The sequence below is a fragment of the Telmatherina bonti genome, assembly GCF_933228915.1.
Source record: "Telmatherina bonti genome assembly, chromosome: 2".
Taxonomy (NCBI): domain Eukaryota; kingdom Metazoa; phylum Chordata; class Actinopteri; order Atheriniformes; family Telmatherinidae; genus Telmatherina; species Telmatherina bonti.
The window spans coordinates 15,686,312-15,705,504 of NC_136620.1; the positions used below are offsets into that span (position 1 = coordinate 15,686,312).

General features: G+C 38.6%; 1 protein-coding gene across 1 annotated transcript in view; it reads left to right on the forward strand.

The window, feature by feature from the left end:
- LOC306768148 (NT-3 growth factor receptor-like) overlaps positions 1–18,471 on the forward strand; it is a gene marked incomplete at both ends in the record, with an annotated part of 57,280 nt that extends 38,809 nt beyond the window's left edge. The window contains 10 exons of the mRNA XM_079256380.1: positions 606–718; positions 1,202–1,385; positions 3,227–3,282; positions 3,799–3,898; positions 5,572–5,760; positions 7,289–7,419; positions 9,399–9,571; positions 12,362–12,605; positions 15,148–15,306; positions 18,286–18,471. Of these exons, the coding sequence (XP_079112506.1) occupies positions 606–718; positions 1,202–1,385; positions 3,227–3,282; positions 3,799–3,898; positions 5,572–5,760; positions 7,289–7,419; positions 9,399–9,571; positions 12,362–12,605; positions 15,148–15,306; positions 18,286–18,471 (1,535 nt within the window). The remainder of the gene's footprint in view (positions 1–605; positions 719–1,201; positions 1,386–3,226; positions 3,283–3,798; positions 3,899–5,571; positions 5,761–7,288; positions 7,420–9,398; positions 9,572–12,361; positions 12,606–15,147; positions 15,307–18,285) is intronic.
- Between the last annotated feature and the right edge of the window lie 722 nt (positions 18,472–19,193).

Consider the following 19,193-nt stretch of genomic DNA (forward strand, 5'->3'; position numbering starts at 1 on the left):
CGGGGCTTTAACTGGACAGTCTTTCTGAACTGAACCATTAAATTGATAAAATGTAAAACCATCTTTTGCAGATAGTATTTCATCCCTTCATAATATCTCAGCTGGAATACTGTCAGTCAGTTCCTTCTCACATCTCCAGCCTGTTCAACACGGTAGCTACACATCTTTTAACTGGAACGCTCAAGAAATGTCACATTACTCTCATTGTGGTCTACTTCGAATGATTGTTTGATGAACTTTCAAGTTCATTTTAAACTTCTTTAATATACTTTAAAGTCCTTAAAAGATAATTTTCTTCACTTTTTTCTCTAAGCTGCACCACCTGTGTATCCCTGCTTGATCTTCCAGGTCAGGTGATTGGATAAGTCCACAACTTTAGTTTCAGCTGCAGTTGTTGTTAAAGAGCTTTATGATAAAGATGGCATGTTTTGGAATTGTTTTGCTCCAGTCAATAAGTATAACTTATTGACTGGAGCAGTAAATGATAGATAACACTGTAGGCATCCCAACCCGGCATTTCTATGCCGCGCTGCAACACTAGTATTAACAGTCACATAGTGAAAGTACGAACTCTTAGTGGTCTGCGTTTTTTTCTTTCCTTACAGTTCCTCCCACCATTGTGAGGCTGAAGGAGCCAGAGCGCCACCATGACACCTGCATCGAGTTTACGGTCCGTGGTTCGCCCCACCCCACCTTAAAATGGTTCCACAGAGAACAAGTAAGAATAATCCCACTGTAGTAAGTCTCTTTCAAACATCATATTTTAGAAACGTTTGTTGTAGAGCCAAAGTTGCTTTTTACTTAAAATGCAAATTTTTTGAAAGGGGATTTTTATTCCCTTATGTGTTATGTATGTATTTGCAATCCTGTTCTTTTGGTCACTACCCACCGCTTGTGACCATACAGTAGGTGAGGGTTGGAACATAGACTGACTTTTAAATCGAGAGCTTCGCCTTCTGGCATCCCAGGGTCCATCTATTTATTCATTCATTCATTGATCTGAGTTTGTGATATGTTTCAAAGCCTTTTAGACATCTTTTCTGGTGACCTGTATTTACTCTACTTATTGCATTTCTTTATACAAGATGGCCAATTCTAGACTGAATACATCAGGTTGAAATTTGCAGTAAATTCTTTTGAAAAAAAGACTTTTGTGACATATATTTATTAGTTGGTCTCTCTTCTCTTCCTCTCTCTTTAGGAAATTTTCCATACTGAGTATGTCCGAACCGATATGGACATTTACAAGGATGACATAGAAGGATGTCTAACTTTTAAAAATCCAACACATCACAACAACGGCAACTACACACTGCAGGCCACCAACTACCTGGGTGTGGTCAACAAAACCATTTACGGCCACTTCCTTGATAAGCCGTTCGGTGGTAAGCTGGCTGAATTGATTAAATATCTGCTTTTATATGAGCTAGGATAGTTACAGTAGAGAAGACATTAACAATAAATATGTAGTTATTCATCCTAAATTAAGTGCCTTAACCTCCTAAGAGAGAAGACAGATGTTCATTTTATGGGACTGAGTATGACCGTCAGCTGTAATACAATTATAGTATGAAGTAATTCTTAGATCTTTTTTATTTTATTTGACATAGCGTTTACTTTTCCAGGCAGATGCTATGAAATGATGTCTTTTATGAGTACAGCCCGGCAAACATGTCTCCTCATGTCATACAAAAAGAAATCAAATTGCAAAGTGTTTGATAATCACATTTAAATTGAAACAGAAAAGAGGAATTTGCATATTGAAATAATATTTCATGATTAAATACTGATTGCTTATAAATACCTTTCCATTTCCACTTTCTTTCCCCTTTAAATTTTCAAATTCTTATCACAATTTACTTTCAATAATGAAAAATTTAGCTTTAAAAGCTGCATTTAGCTTTTGTTTGACAGATTGGGGCCTTGACTAGTTAAAACCAAGCTAGTCACAACTGTTCCTGGAACGTAACTGTCTCTGTCATTGGTCTAGACAGCCACAGTTGTGTCTCTGGATCTCTGATTTGGTGAAGTAACAACTAAATAACTATGTCAACCTAACAGATGGCGATAAAAACTAAAAGTGCTGCAGAAAAGGTAAAACTTTAAAGCATCCATTCAGCATCCACAGTACAATTTTCTCTCAAAGTTCAATGAGGTTGAGTCGTTAGTTTGTCAAATCGGGGATGCAACACGGAGGTGCAAGAGACCAAATTTACATTATTTATTACGGGGGTTAGGTGCAACTGGGAACAGGAACACTACACTCAAACTGTGTAATGAAACTTTGGTATCCAACCAAAACTGGATCGTGAGGCTGAAAGCCTGAGTGAAGTTACAGGAATATGGGATTACAGGACGATCAGACTGGAGTTTGGTCATTAACAGCAGGACGTCATCTGAACACAGAAATTTCATTTGTTGCAATAAAACTACTGGTATTAAGGTGCGTGCAAGGGGCTGAAGAACCAGGAGAATAAGCAGAGGAAAGGAATGTGACAGTTTTAGGAAGGAAGTAAATGAAAAGGGTCGCATGTTGGTTAAGGTGGATTAAAGTCTCAATTTAATGATTTTCACATCAGTGTTATATGAATTGGACTGTTCTGCAAATCTGTAGTTATGTGTGTTTTCCTCTCTTGTCATATTTATTCAGACCTCTGTGCCTTACTTTTATATTTTGCCTTTTTCAGACATAGACGATGACTATTGTAAGTACTGTTTTCTTATAAGAAAGATATAGTATTACGGACACAGATTCTCTGTAGATTTAAACTCATCAGTAATGTCTCAGTCAGCAACTTTAATTTATCAATATAATTAATCCTAAATTTACATCATGTTTTGCTGGGAGGTAACAGACAAGGTAATCATGTGCAATCCTAAATTGTTCTTCAGATTTTTATAATTCAGATTATTTTGGGTGGGTAAACTTCATTGTTTAAAAAAAAAACTTCCAAATATATTATTTTCATTTTGATGTTTGTGTTCAAACTATATTAAAAGTGGAGCGTTAAAAAAAGCACAATGGCTGCTTACTGGGTTGGATTGCCTAGATATGCTTTATACTTGATGTAAATATGATTTTGCAGGTTCAGTCTATTTATTCCATTGCTGATGTGAGTAGTTCAGGTTGTTATGTGTAATAAGTCAGACAGTGTACATGTGTCTGACAGTGTACAGTGTACTGCTGTTTATCAGCAGATGAAGCTCATTTGTTGTTCTTTTCCAGTTGCTCCAGCAACTCCGACTGCAGAGAATCACAAACCTGAAGAAGATACTTTTGGGGTGAGTGACCAAAGTATGGCATGTTTTTAGCTCATTTTATTGCTTTTCTGCTCTGGAAACGAAACAACAAAAGGGACTTATTTACAGTGTTGCTCCATGTGAAAGATATCTGTAATATCGGTAACATTCCTAGTCAGTGTCTGGAGGAAATACACATTTCCTTGCTCCAAAATAAGTAACTTAAAATTCAGTGTAGTTGGTCACCAATTTAGGCATGTTAGTCATTAGCTTCCCATGTCAATGCATGCATCTCCTTGCAAATGAACAACACAGGTAGTGTGTAATCCAGTGGATCAGGACTGTAAAGAAGCTACATGTTAGTCTTTCCACTGCTGATGTCAGCATCTCTTTGCTAACAAGTGTCTGACCTCACCAGAAAAGCAGAGCATCAAGCTAACATCTTCAGCCTTTTAGTCTACTGAGGTTCACAGTCTGTAAAAATCATGACTTGAGTTTTGATTTTTTTTCCTTTTTAAACTCCGAAGCTGTGTGAACAATGTCTGATATGGTTGGCAGGTTTCCATTGCAGTTGGCCTAACAGGGTTCGCCTGCGTGGTCTTGGTTTTCTTCCTTCTTGTCAGCAAGTATGGACGCCGATCAAAGTTCAGCATGAAGGGTGAGAAAACAGAGCATCTCTTTTTGTTAGTCGTGTGTTTGTCTCTGGTCTTGAAGTACAAGCGGACTTTGCCAGATTTTCTCAGTGATGCCAAACAATGTCTAAGTTCAGCATCCATCTTGCATGCTGCCTGCACGCTTTCAGTCTCTTTCTCTCTCTCTCTCTCTCTCTCTGTCTCTCTCCTTAGCCAGTAGAAGTCAGTCTGATGTTGAGTTTTGTCTCTTGGTTCGTCCTTTTCTCTCTTTTTCTTCTCTTCCTACGATAATGTCCATCTGGGTGTCTTTGCTGAATCAGCCATTATGGGCATTCAGGTTTGCCGCTCTGTTGACATCCGCTTGCTAGCATGTGTCGCGATGCATAAAGCGAAGTGTGACCCTGTTACTTGATGTCCGGAAAGAAGAAGCTGTGAGTTGCGGTTTCTCAGCTTTGGGACACTGCTGGTCTGTGATATCTCTAGTTATGTACATTTCCATTGTGCCACCAAATGAATGAGGAATGCAGAGTTTTGTAGTCGGAGAGTTACACAGTGCAACTTTATAAGATGATGAAAATGATGGCAGGTATACAGTGGTGAAACATCAGCATCAGGTAAGAAGAACTGAATGTTTCTGCCTTTTACTTACACATACACAAAGGAAATTATTTCACTTTCAAAAGGTGGTCACTTTTTTTTTTTTTTTTAAAAGAATTGAGCAATTCATGGGATTGTGAATAATAAAGGTTTAATGGTGAATTTTGACCTTGAATGGTCCTATTATGCATCTTTTTCCCTCATTCAAGACCACATAGAGATCTTGTCCATGACTGTTGCGTTACAGGGGATGCACGTACATGCATTTAATACAAGACAAATAACCTGCTATGGCTTTTTATTTGAGGGGGGGGGAATCTTGGTAGTCACTGAAAAAAGAAAAAAAAAAAAAAAGTATATAAAATCTGACCCTCCTGGACAGGGTCTGAAATTGTAATTTCTACAAGTCTAAGGTTTTCTTTAGTTAATAAGATTGTTACGATTTAGAGATAGAACCTGGTAGAAATAATGGTATGGTGTTGAAGGTCAGGCTCAATCTGGTGGCTAGTGGTCTGGAACACAAGAAGTAGATGCGAGCCAAAAAACAAGGATGACATGAAGGAGGGGAAAAGAAAAGTATTTACCTGGGGAATCGGATCTCTGCTTATTGCTTAGCAGTGACTAGAGGCAGGGTCAGGAACAGGCAAGGTTCGGCAACAGGGGGTCAATTCTCACACCAGAAGGAAGAAGCAGAGGTAGTAATGGGGAACAGGCAGGGTCAAAACTAGGTAATCTTAGAAACAGGGCACATAAAACAAGGCTTGACAGTTTGCACAAAGACAGAGGATCTCGCACTGAGCACGTCTGGAGCAGGTGTTTAAATAATGAGCAGCACAGGTGAGCTCAAAAATGATTCAGGGTGAGGGAGTAAGCAGCTCCCTCACTGCAGATCAGAAACCATGGCAAAAATAAGTGGTATTTAAGCCAAACTAATGTATATTCATTAAACAACTAATTTATTTTGACAATAACAAAGCAGAAATGGTTCCAACCAACTAGATACTTGCTATTTAACCTTTTCTTCACACAATCAACTAGTTTGTTTGTCATTTGCAACAGAAACATTCGTCCAGTTGAAGTGTGGCTTTTTGTGTCTTTCTAGGCCCAGTTGCAGTGATGAGTGGTGATGAAAACTCTGCCAGCCCTCTTCATCATGTGAACCATGGGATTATCAGCCCCTGTATGCTGGATGTTGGACCAGAAGCTGTGGTGATTGGGATGAGCAGGATCCCAATTATAGAAAACCCACAGTACTTCAGACATGGACACAACTGCAACAAACCAACTACCTGTGAGTATTCTGCACAGCAGTTTCTGATCAGGCTCTATTGCATGTTTTTCTTGGATATTCCCAGATTCAGCAAGCAAAAGGAAAACTAGAGAAGTGGGTCTGTGCACTACTCCCTGTATTTAGGATATCCTGCATTTAAAAGAGTTGAATAATCTAACTCCCCCTCTTCTGATTCAAGAAAGTGGACTATGTACCACCTATAGTCTGTGGCCTGTTACTTTCTGAACACAGTTCCAGTCCCAAACAAAGTAAGATGAAAGTCAGTGCATCAGCCATTAAAATGAAGTAAGTATGACACAGTACAACTGTAAAGCTACAGAGAAGTGTTTTAATTATTTATTTAAAAAGGGACAAAATTACACATTAAGTAGAAAACCACAAATGTGCATTCATACTTCATAGGGCTGCAGCGTAGGACCCCTACCAACAGCCCCAGCTAGGGCTCCAGTTTACAGATTAAGCTGTAGTCTGACTCCATCTGCAGCCTAATCGAGGGGAGAGTTAGTTTAGACTACTACCATCGCAGGGATTGGCTGAGAAGAGTGTGGGCCGAGGCCTTGAGCAGAGAAAAATGCTGCCTGGTACAACACAATAAATGACATTACAGACCACTGGAGTTTTATAGATTTATTTCTCACCAATGGTTTTATGAAGAATTTGATCAACACCAGTTCACCACAATTTCTTATAGTGGTTTTCTGTAATTACCAGCCTATGAAAATAGACCAGCAAAAGAAACCAAGAGGTCACATTTAGGACACATTCACGTCAGCCTTTTTGATTCGAGTCCAAGTCTGTTTGCTCAGAAAGTCCGCTTCATTGGGGGTAATGTGAATGCGCAAAAAAAAAAAAAAAAAAAATCTGTTTCGGATCAAAGAAGCAAACTCAGTCTGTTTGAAGCGGACCAACTACAAGAAGCAGACTACAAAACAAAGTGCAACATGGGTTCAGTGCAAAATTTTCAACCACACAACCAAAGCTTATGCATGAGGGGTAATAGACGGCTCTGGACGGGAGAAATAACTCATGGGGAAAACATGGAGGAATTTATTCTGATAAAAATCTGATCAACCAGCCCTCTACGATCTGATGCAGCTCCGTACATTTTTCTGCCTCTGGTGGAGAGTGAAACAAGCTTTATAAAAGATCTGATGTGTTTGAGAAGCACAGTGTGAACTCAGTCTCGGTCCGGAATAAAGTTGCCCCCCTACCAAGTGAACAGTGTCAGTGACTCTATCAGACTATCCAAATGTGAATGTACCCTGAAATGTCGGTTCAATTCTGTTTTCCATTCTGACCATGCGAGGAAGCAGGTGACAGATTTTGTTCCTACAGAAGTGCTCATAATAACCAGGGGAAGAAATGGTTTGGACTTGCTCTTTTTTACTCTTTCTGTTTGATCTACATCCATGACATCTTTAACATGTCTGGGATTCTCGATCAGTTCTACGTTAACAATCTTCTAATAGTATGATACAGATTCTGTGTGGTAGACAGAACCCATTCTCAAACTTGCTGTTCTTCTCAGACGTTCAGCATGTTAAACGGCGGGACATCATTTTGAAGCGGGAGCTCGGAGAAGGAGCTTTTGGCAAAGTTTTCTTAGCAGAATGTTACAACCTAAGTTCCACCGAAGACAAGATGCTGGTGGCTGTGAAGGTAAGAGACCAAGATGTACTTTCTGTTTGTTTTAATGGTGATCTGGAAAATGTAACGGTTTTACTGATCTCTATTATGTGGAAGACGAGAGCGGCCATGCGCAACTTCGATACTGTTTAAATCATTATGTTCAGATAACAAGTTGAAATCCCATGACAGCTGGGAAGGGCTCCATCCATCCATCCATCCATCCGTCCATTTATCCATCCATCCATCCGTCCATTTATCAATCCATCCATTTACCCATCCATCCATCCATCTATCCATCCATTTATCCATCCATCCATCCGTCCATTTATCAATCCATCCATCCATCTATCCATCCCTCCATCCATCCATCCATTTTCTTAACTGCTTCATCCAATTAAGAGTCGTGGGGAAGCTGGAACTCATCCTACCAATTATTGTGCAAGAGGCAGGGTACACCCTGGACAGGTTGCTGTCCATCACTGGAGAGGAGGGAAATGTCATGATGTATATGTGTAATTATGTGAATGAGTGAATTTAAAAAGACAGTCTGGCTTCATAGTTACACGGTGGGGACAGTTCCAGTGCAGGCTCCACTCTCAGGCCACTTCCACCATAGGTCAGGAAGAAATAAACCTTTCCTCACCCAACAACAACAGGGAGGCGAATACATGAAGAAGAAGGTTTGCCAACTGCCAATAAATACAAGCAGAAGAAGAGAAAAAAGACTAAGATAAACCCTTTACGTTGTGCAGAAGCGTAGAGCCGTCCCCCAACTAAAGCATTGGACCATATCACGTTACAACGTGATTGTTCTATTAGAAAAACATTAAATGTATCACGTCAATGTGATACGTTGAGGTGTATCAAGTAGAAGTAAAATAGAAAAGCAGAAGTCCTGCCATGTTTTTGGTTCTACTCACGCATTTAGGACAGGTGTTTTTACCAGCAGGTTCATCTACCTTGTAGAGGAGCTGAGCTAATTAAATTCACCAATTCACCATTGGAAAGAGCTGCCGGACAGGACTTCTACTTTCTACTTATACACCTCTGATGTTAAGATTGTTTCTTCTTACCCTTTGGGGGAAGGTGGCCTGAGTGTAAAGTTGATACAACCCCAAAAGAAAGTGATCTAACAGTTTCAATGTATCACAAGTCATGTTCAGTCAATAAGAACAGAGTTGTGACATTGTATAGGCGAGTGGCGAGCAGCTGTGGAGACTTACCATGCTGCATGCTGCAGGGGACTTTTTCTGCAGTCTCGGTGAAATTCAGACAAACTTAACCAGCATTAACGTCAGTCGGGTCATGCATCACAGGGTGGTGGTGCTGGGCACCACATCCACATAGAAGCAAAGTGAGACAAGGCAAGGGGACAAACTGCAGACCCTAAAGGTTACTTTAAGTTCCTCTGACTATTGAAGCGTTCTGAGACTGCTTATATATTAAATTCACCATGAACTTGTCCCTTTCATGACAGCAAAATGTTTCACTTTTAACTTTTGATTATGTTTGTGTAATGAGTAAAATATTATTAAATAATTTGCAGACCACTATTTACTTTCTTCTAAATAATATTTTACAAAGTATCCCAGGTGGGGGTGACAGTGGCTCAGGTAGTAGAGCTGCTTATCTTGTGACTTGACTGTCTGCAGTTCAAGTCCTGTTCCCGTACACCACTGCAGCTCAGGGGGGGACACAATTGTTCTCTGAGGACTATGAATGCAGAGGGTGCCTCATGAAGGGCATCTGGCGTAAAAAAAACATGTTCCAACTCAACTGTGATGATTCACTGCGGCGACCCCTTCAGATGGACAAGCTGAAAGGACAACAACAAAGTATCTCTGCTTACTTGGCATTGGGGTTGTACAGCAGTCTTTCTACAAAAAGTTGCAGCAATCTAAATAAAAATAAAAATGTGGCCTCCTAGTTTTCAGGTCATATTTGAGTGAAGTGAGAAACACAGGATCTGTTCAGATTCAGAATGATCTTTTTTCCTCTGAATCTTCCAGACTCTGAAGGATCCAACACTGGCAGCCAGGAAGGACTTCCAGCGTGAAGCCGAGCTGCTAACCAACCTCCAGCACGAGCACATAGTAAAGTTTTATGGAGTCTGTGTGGATGGAGACCCTCTCAGCATGATCTTTGAGTACATGAAGCACGGAGATCTCAACAAGTTTCTGAGGTGACTTTAAAGTGACGAGATTTTTGTCAACACACGAGGGCAAACATGCCAAAGCTATCGTGATGTAACATCTTTCCATGTAAATCTCTGAGCTGGCTTTTACTCACATTGTAAACCTAACATTTCAGCCAACGCATCTACATCTTTTTGATGTTTGATTGGTGCAGATGCTCCACACATCACCTGTACTTTGATCAAAAATATATTTATCATTTCTCTTCAAAAACAGGTATTATAAAGATGGAGGGGGGGGGGACAAAAACCCTCCCCGCTGAACACTCAATATTCTGGCAGCAAAATGCTGCGCTCATAAATGCTCTTCTGAAAATAATAAAGCAAAAATAAAATGAAACAAAAAGTCCACTTACCTCCCCTTTAGCATAGGAGAAGGGCCCTTAATATCTATATTAAGTAGCTTTATTTTATTCTGTAGTTTTGCAGTCCACACATCTCTAATATTGCTGTCCACAACAGTTCAAACACCTGCAGCATTCAGTACTGTTTCTCTGGCGGTAGCCCCGGAGGCAGCGGTCCAATCATTGTGCAGTAACTTATTTCGGATGTCTTCTCGTTCATCCACCTTGATGTGTATTCCCAACTCTTTGAGAGTTGATGCTGCTTCTATCAATGAAGAGAACATCTTTGTTCCGTGGTCAAAATATCTGTTCAGCTGAGCAGGAAATGGTGACACTGCTTTCATTTTCTCCTCCTCAAGTTGCTTGATTACGTCTCGTACTTCTTTGCATTTTTTTTCTGCAGTGTAGTTCTGATCAAAGAATATTCCCTGACCCTGGGATATTACTCCAGGGTCTTTTCACGCCATTCAGAGTAGTTTTTCTTTCATTCTATCATCCAGAAATCTAACAATGATTTATCTCGGTGGTGTCGGATCTTCAGTCTTTACTGCTAGAGAGCAGTGCGCCCTCTCAGCACAGTCCAACTCTAAGTGTCACCATTTTAAATAATGGTCATTTAAAAGAATATGGTGAACTCAGGTTATGTGGTAAATCAGAAGCAATAATGTTAAAAAGGCAGTGGTCCGCAGGTTTTACAGAGAAGTACAGTTTTGAAATGTCTAATCAAGGATTTAGATATCTTGGAATAACAATTACCCCACAAATGTCACAATTATTTAAATGCAACTATAGTGAACTGATGGAGGAAATTAAGAAAGATATTTTAACATGGGAAATTTCGCCTCTTTCCCTTGTAGGTAGAATAGAAACAATCAGAATGAATGTATTGCAAAGACTATTATTCTAGTTTCAGTCACCATCTATAAAAATCTCAACATCTACATTTACTTTGTTTAATAAGAATCTTAAAGTTTATTTGGCAGAACAGAACTTAAACCCCTAAAGAAATTGGAGGACTGAATATTCTGAACTTAAAAAAACATCAAGCTGCCCAGATTAGGTAAATGTTAAAATGGGTATGTAAAGAGGATGATTCCACATGGGACAGAATGGAACAAGGTGACTGTCCAGAAATATTCCTGGATACAACTCCAATTATAAATTTTTAAATTTTGGTAAAAAAAAAAGATTTTAAAAAAGAAGATTACAGATGAATAAAGTGGCTACATGGTCGTACGTCAAAAAGACATTAAATCCTCTTAATTTCCTTTGGAAATTAATAAGAACTCATCATAACCCATAATTTCCTCCTGCCCCTACTTATTGAATCTGGATTGAAAAAGTCCCTTATTATGTTGGGTCAAATGTTTGAGGTGTAAACCTGATGTCTTACCAGCAGCTCAACAACAGAAAGGTAATACGAGTAAACTGGATATTAGGGGAAATGGGAACTGGAAATGAAAACAATAATCAAAAATAAAGAATAAGAACAAACATAAAGGGAAGGACATAAAATTACAAAAAGTCCAACCTCTAAGAGGATTTAAAAGGAAAACTAAAATTAGGCTATCCTCTTTAGTTTCCAAATGTGGTGCAACTTCAGATCAGTGCAGGAGCAGCTGTTGTCTTATTCCTATGCTTTGGAACTGTCCTAAAGTATTCTATTTTACAGTCATTTAGCAGACGCTTTCATCCAAAGCAACTTACATACACGTTGATAGGCACATCTGAGGGCAACTTGGGGTTCAGTGTTTTGCCCAGTAACACTTTGGCACATAGTCAGGGGAAGCCTGGAATTGATCTCTTAACTTTCCAGTTGAAAGACAGCTGCTCTTCCTGCAGAGCTACAGCCGCCTAACTAGCAAGCTATTGGAAAGCGAAATAAAAAACTACCTAGATGTAGAAATCCCATTCGAGACAAATTTCACAATATTAGGAATTTTCCCAAATAACCTCAGATTAAAGCATAATTTCTTCCTTTTAAAGATACTAATACTAATTGCAAAAAAAAAAATTAATAAAAAGATTACTCTCTCCTGGCGTAAGCCCCAACCCCGACACCATTACTCAATGGAAGAACAAATTACAAGAAGTATATCATATGTAACGAATATTAACAGGATTACAGATGAAAACTGACTCATTTATGGAGGAATGATCTGCAATCAAATGATATCTCCTAATTTGAATCTTTGTTGTTTTTTTTTTATCCATTGAGGTATGTAATCACATAGAGAAGCTATAAAGATATGGATATACAGCAAGGTGTATGTATAGATTTGTATAGTTATATATAATATAATTTAATGCACTGGGGGAATAAATATAGAGTCACTTTGTAAAATGTAATTAACAAAATAAGTTATTTAATTAATTACAAGTATTTAATTATAAAAATGTAACATTTCTGACCATCTGCAAACCGCCTCCTTAGAGCCCACGGGCCAGACGCCATGATCCTGGTGGATGGGCAGCCTCTTCAGACCAGCAGCGAGCTGGGTCTGTCCCAGATGCTTCACATCGCCAGCCAGATTGCAGCTGGAATGATCTACTTGGCATCTCAACACTTTGTTCATCGGGATCTGGCAACGAGGAACTGTTTGGTGGGAAACGGCCTTCTGGTGAAAATTGGAGATTTTGGCATGTCCAGAGACATTTACAGTACAGATTATTACAGGGTAAGCACTGACTTGTCATCCACAACACAACTTTCACTCTTCTTATACAACATTTATTTGAGAGAAACGTGAAAACTGAAAGTGCAACAATTACTTTTATTAGTTCAGAATAATGTAACACAGTCCTGTAAAAAAATCTTTTGAATTTTTTCATCAATTCGACGTCCAACATCCTTCCCTACTGCTGCTTCAGGGGAACAAAAATGCTTGTTAATATTTTATTAACATGCTTGGTAAACAAAATAAAGATGTATTACTCTTTGTTTGGGTAATACATTGTGGAAGAATTTTCGATTAAAAGAAGAGAATCAGTATAGAAAACCAAAATAAAAAGCCTTGAGTATTATTGTTGCTTTTGGATTTACTTATTTTTAATGAAAAGTGCAGTTTGTAACATCATCAGAGCTTAATAGCAGAGAAATTTAAAACTGTGTTTCTGTTATAATCAAATCACTTCACTAAAACACCAGCTATGTTTTTATTCTTTCAGAATGAATCATTTATATTTACTTGCTGTGTGGCCACATGCATGCCAGCTGCCATTTTTCCTGAAGTTTCTCTTAATGTGTGAAGTTTTAACACTGGCTTTATGTCAGGTGTTAGAGAATCGATAAATAATGCCTTAAATGAACCACAGAAGAAGACAGTATACATGTACAGTGGGGCTCCAAAGTGTGGGCACCCCTGGTAAAAATTTATTTTAATGTGCAAATAAGGAGTTTTAAAAAGATGGAAAATCTCAAAAAGGCATCAAAGTACACTTTAGACATTCTTATAACATGTCAAAAAAAGTTACATCTTATTTCCATCATTTAAACCTTCAAAATAACAGAAAACAAAATATGGCGTCTGTAAAAGTTTGGGCACCCTGCAGCGTTAGTACCTTGTACGCCCCCAATTTGACAACAGAGACCTGACAGTGTCCTGGATTGTTTACAGTTAGTGTCTGGAAAGACCAGGTGATGTCAATCTCAAAGGTTTTAAATGCTCAGACTCATCTGACCTTACCTCAACAATCGGCACCATGGGTTCCTCTAAGCAGCTGTCAAGAACACTGAAACTGAAAATAGTTGATGCTCACAAAGCAGGAGAAGGGTGTAAGAAAATAGCAAAGTGTTTTCAGATGCTAATATCCTCTGTTCCGAATGTAATCAAGAAATGACGATCATTGGGAACAGTGGAAGTTAAAGCAAAATCTGGAAGACCAAGAAAAATATCAGACAGATCAGCTCGCAGGATTGTAAGAAAAGCAAGTCAAAACCCACGTTTGACTGCATGATCCCTCCAGGAAGATCTGGCTGATACTGGAGTTATGGTACACCATTCCACTATAAAGAGGTACTTGTACAAATATGGCCTTCATGGAAGAGTCATCAGAAGGAAACTTCTTTTACGTCCTTACCACAAAAATCTGCATTTGAAGTTTGCAAAGGAACATATAGACAAGCCTGATGCATTTTGGAAACAAGTTCTGTGGATTGATGAGGTTAAAATTGAACTTTTTGGCCGGAATGAGTACAGGTACGTTTGGAGAAGAAAGGGCACACAATTTAATAAAAAAAGAACCTCTATCCAAATGTTAAGCATGGGGGTGGATCAATTATGCTTTGGGGTTGTATGGCAGACAGTGGCACAGGGAACATGTCACGGGTAGAAGGAAAAATGGATCCAATGGGATTTGAGCAAATTTTGGATGCTAACCTAATGCCATCTGTGAAAAAACTGCTGTTAAAGAGAGGATGGCTTCTACAAATGGATAATGATCGTAAAAACACCTCAAAATCCAGGGTGGATTACATCAAGAGACATGAACTGAAGGTTTTGCCATGGCCTTCACAATCACCTGACCTCAACATAATTGAAAGTCTATGGATAGACCTTAAAAGAGCAGTGTGTCACAGACGGCCCAGAAATCTCAAAGATCTGGAAGACTTTTGCAAGGAAGAATGGGTGAAGATACCTCAAATAAGATTCGAAAGACTATTGGCTGGCTATAAAAAGTGTTTACAAGCTGTCATACTTGCCAAACGGGGGAATAGAAGGTACTAACTATGCAGGGTGCCCAAACTTTTGCAGAGGCCATTTTTTTTTGTTTTCTGTTATTTTAAAAGTTAAAATGATGGAAATAAGATCGAACTTTTTTTGACACGTTATAAGAATGTCTAATCTGTAATTTGACGCCTTTTGGAGATGTTCCATCTTTTGTTAGCTTCTTTTTGGCACATTAAAATAAATTTTTACCAGGGGTGCCCAAACTTTGGAGCCCCACTGTATACGATTCTGAGGTAGTCGCCTGTAGTGCGGTCATCCTCTCATTGATGAAAACATGTTCATGTCTGGAAGAATTTTGTCCACTGACGGCCACCATATATTCTCAGTTGTGCTTGGAATCTGAAGTAATTATTTTTGTCACCGTCCTGAGGTATTTCCTGAAAAATATGTGGTCTGAACAAACACTCACATTTTCAGATTCTTCTTTAAAACCTTTTCCTTCTGTGTGTATGTGTGTGTGTGTGTGTGTGGGGGGGGGGTGTTTGTGCAGGTGGGGGGTCACACCATGCTGCCTATCCGCTGGATGCCCCCAGAGAGCATCATGTACAGAAAGTTCACCACAGAGAGTGATGTGTGGAGCTTTGGAGTCATTCTGTGGGAGATCTTCACGTACGGCAAACAGCCATGGTTTCAGCTCGCCAACAATGAGGTACGGCATCAAAGATATGATGGACTAACATTTATTATTACTAAGCATAAAATAAAAACTGCTGTTGAACAAAATGAATATCTCAACCCTTAAAATAGGAGCATCAGACCAACACAATCATGGTAGAGTAAATTTATCTTGCAAGGAGTCACTTTCAGTACAAACACAGAAGACAAGAAGACGTGAACCGAATATAAGCAAAATGAGGAACAGTTGCTCAGAAGTGTTAAAACTGCGTTATCTTCATTCTTAGCAGGGTAATGTTCAGCTTTCCCATGAGAAAATCTGAGTTATGTGACAATATAGTCTCACACAGACACAATTATAATGTAAAATTCAAAGTACAGAACATGATTTTCATGATATGCTTGTAATAGTATTCAGAACAAAACAGTTATAATGATGAATCCATGATTATTTATTTATTAGTACAACTAGGATCTTTATTTTTCTCTAACAACATCAGTGAAGTCTGGGTGCAGCCTTTTTATTTTTAATTTTCAGATGTGTTTTTTTTTTTTTTTTTTTAATCATCCTAAAATAAACTAGAATTAGATCCTGGGCATGTTTTCAATGCCAAAAATCTTAGCAGGTCTACATCTTAACATATTCCACAAACCATTGATTTAAACACATATTTTACTTCTTAATTCAACAGTTGAAATCAGTTTAATTCAGCATTGTTTATACAAAACTAATTCATTATTCATCTCAGTGCAATTTGCAGCAGAGCCGTCGCACACGTCATGCATCTACTGTCAGGCAGACCCAAAAAATCATGCAAATGATCAATCCTAATCATAAGCACAATGATTTTAAGTAACTCATTCTGCAGAATTCTGAATGGCAAAGTGGGATCCAGTGTTGCTGATGATTTATTAATAGGAATCTTCCTATAGACTGCCATTGGCTGTGACTATGCCAAAAAGAAAAATCCACAAGCAGCTGCTGACAGCTACAAAAATCAACTCTGTTCTCTTTCTATACATATTAATGGAAAAATCCTGAAAAAAACCACCTGCTTAACTTCCAGCCAATCAATGAGATCTGTTCACTTTGATTGACAGGGTCATTACTTCTGATCTTCTGACACGTTAATGACAGTTATGGTTCATTATGATGGGAGAAAGTTTGATGACTGACAACATTGTTCATCTGGACGTATTTTTGTTGTTTCATCAAGATGTTACTTTCTTATTTCACGGTGATTTAGTAAAACTCTTCCTGATAATAATCTGTACTTCAACAGCATTAAGAGAACATTAAACTTGTGCATCATTGTGGACATTTTTGCCCATGTGCCAAATTTTATTATCAATACGTCTTTTGATTCATTTATTTTTGTCATATTATTTATTTATAAAATAAAACCATAACAGGTGCAGAATACAAAACTATATTCTTTCATGAATATTTACTTTCCTATTGGATTTAATGGAAAAGTGTGTCCAAACCTTTGACTGGTACTATATGACTTAATGTGAAACTGTGAGAGGAAAGGAGGAAATCAAACGGCCATTTAAAGGGTTAAAATACTTGTTTGGATGTTTGGTATTTTTCAGCAAGACTGAAGTTTTTCAAGAAAAAATTTTGCAGAAAAAACAAAAAAATTGAAAAAAAAAACAGGTCTTTGGAAGTGTACATTTTTCTTACTATTATAATATAAGAGTAAGTTAAGCTATAACATAAGGGTTAATGTTGAGAATCTATCCTGGAAATAAAGACAACTTTTCTGACATATATGGAAATCTTCTATTCTTCCTTTTTTGGTGAAGGTGGAGGATGGTTGACCGGACTGGTACTACAAAACCGAGGCCACCCCAATGCCTAGCAGTTTCCCTGATTTACAGACATAAAACAATTCAAGCGCAGGGTGTATTCACATCAGCCTTTTTGATTGGAATCCTAGTCTGTTTGCTCAGAAAGCCTGCTGTGATTCAGGAAATGTAAATGCGCCAAACAAATTCTGATTTGGGTCAAAGAAGCGGACTTGTACCGAATACAAACGCAGGTTTCAGTCCGTTTCGAGCTAACTAAATTTGGTCTAGTACTGCATTGTGGGTAGCGATGACATTAAGGGCCCTCTGCCTCATTTCTTGTTCTTACTTGTCCATTGTTGCAGTGTATTTCTGCAGCATACTTGCATAAGACTAAAGAAAAACCCATAATAGCGACATGTTCATGCTCCATGTTTAACTCACAAGAGGAAGATACCGAGTTTTGTTCTTCACACGGGTCTTGTCCTCTCTTTTGCTAAATACTAGTGCAGCGCCACCTTTGGTGGGAATCGGGGTTTATTATTTTAATGGTTTGGCTCGTTTGACCAAAGAGCAACGTAAACAGGATCTCAGTTCACATGGATACATCCACCTACAACTGAGCGGAGTCCCTAGTCAGACCGAGCCTAGGGACTTTCCTGATGTGAATGCACCCTAAGTCATTGTGATCCTCCACCGTGAGCTGCACAGCAGACAGAGGAGCGGGAACACTCCCTTTTAACAGGAAGATAAAACCTCCATCAGAACCAGAACCAGGCTCAGGAAAGGGTATCTGCCTGGAATAACTGGGTCAGATCCTGTAGATTTATATCTTTAATCACAGTAGTCGGAGGCCAATCCGTCCCTAATAAAAACGTGCTACAATAATGAGTGTCAGGTTGTGTGAATGAAGTTGTAGATTAGCACCAAGGTTCTGACTTGCTGAATAGGTTCCTCAGTGTTGTGAAATTTATCTCCATTCATATAGCAGAAGTATGTTAATTTATTATGCCAGAAGAGTTTTATTTTTCACTAAATGTTTATTTGTTACTTTTATTTATGTTTTATGTTTGAGTGTTTCATATAGTGTGATACAAAATGTTCTTCAATCCTCCATTTTCCAGATGTCGCTTTTCTAACAATGATGCTCTGCATCAAAGCCTGTGTTGTATTATTTTAATTTTTTTCTACTTTTTTTCCATCCTTGTTTCATTTCTTTCAGGTAATAGAGTGTATTACTCAGGGCCGGGTACTGGAGCGTCCCAGACTCTGCTCCAAGGAGGTATATGACATTATGCTGGGTTGCTGGCAAAGGGAGCCCCAGCAGCGACTCAACATTAAGGACATTCAGAAGATGCTGTTTACCCTGATGAAAGCCACACCAGTGTATCTGGATATACTGGGATGAAATTGGAACTCGAAAGGTAGAGAAGTTGGACTTGGAAGCATGAGAAATGGGATCATCTACATGATCTTTGGACGTAACTAGACCAGAACGAACTGGACTGAACTCACTGGTATCACTGGGCTTTGTGTTGTTTTTCAGTGTAACTTGTAACTGAAAAGACTTGAAAACTGAAGCCTAGATTTACTGACATGCTGCACCTGTCGCAAAGTTACATTTGGTGTAAAAATATTACTTTCAGTATTTATTAATGAGTTGAAGTGGTGAGTTAAAGCCTGAAATGTGTGGACAGGTGGGGTCTTTTTTGGGCATCGTTGTATATGCATTTATAGGTGTTTCCCTTTCAGAGAACTAAACTGAAGTATTTAATGGTAAAATCCCAACTCACAATTCACTGCCATTTGTGCCATTTTCCTCATGCCTTAACTTTTGGGGCTGACATGACTGTGGTTGCTGCTGCACACAGAGAAAGAGCTGGAAGGAAGAGATTTCACATTTGTGTATTCAGAGTTTCAGTAAAAGACGACATTGGCCACATTTATATGGGAGTTAATTTTGAATAAAAGTTAAATTCGCTTTAAACTGGTGAAAAATGAACATGTAAACACCTAATTCCGAATGAAAAAGTCCATTTGGAATTAAACTTGATTCTGTAGTTTATTCACATTTTAAATCTGATCTGTTTAATTCCTCGATGATGTAGACTTATATTCCGCTCTAAGTTC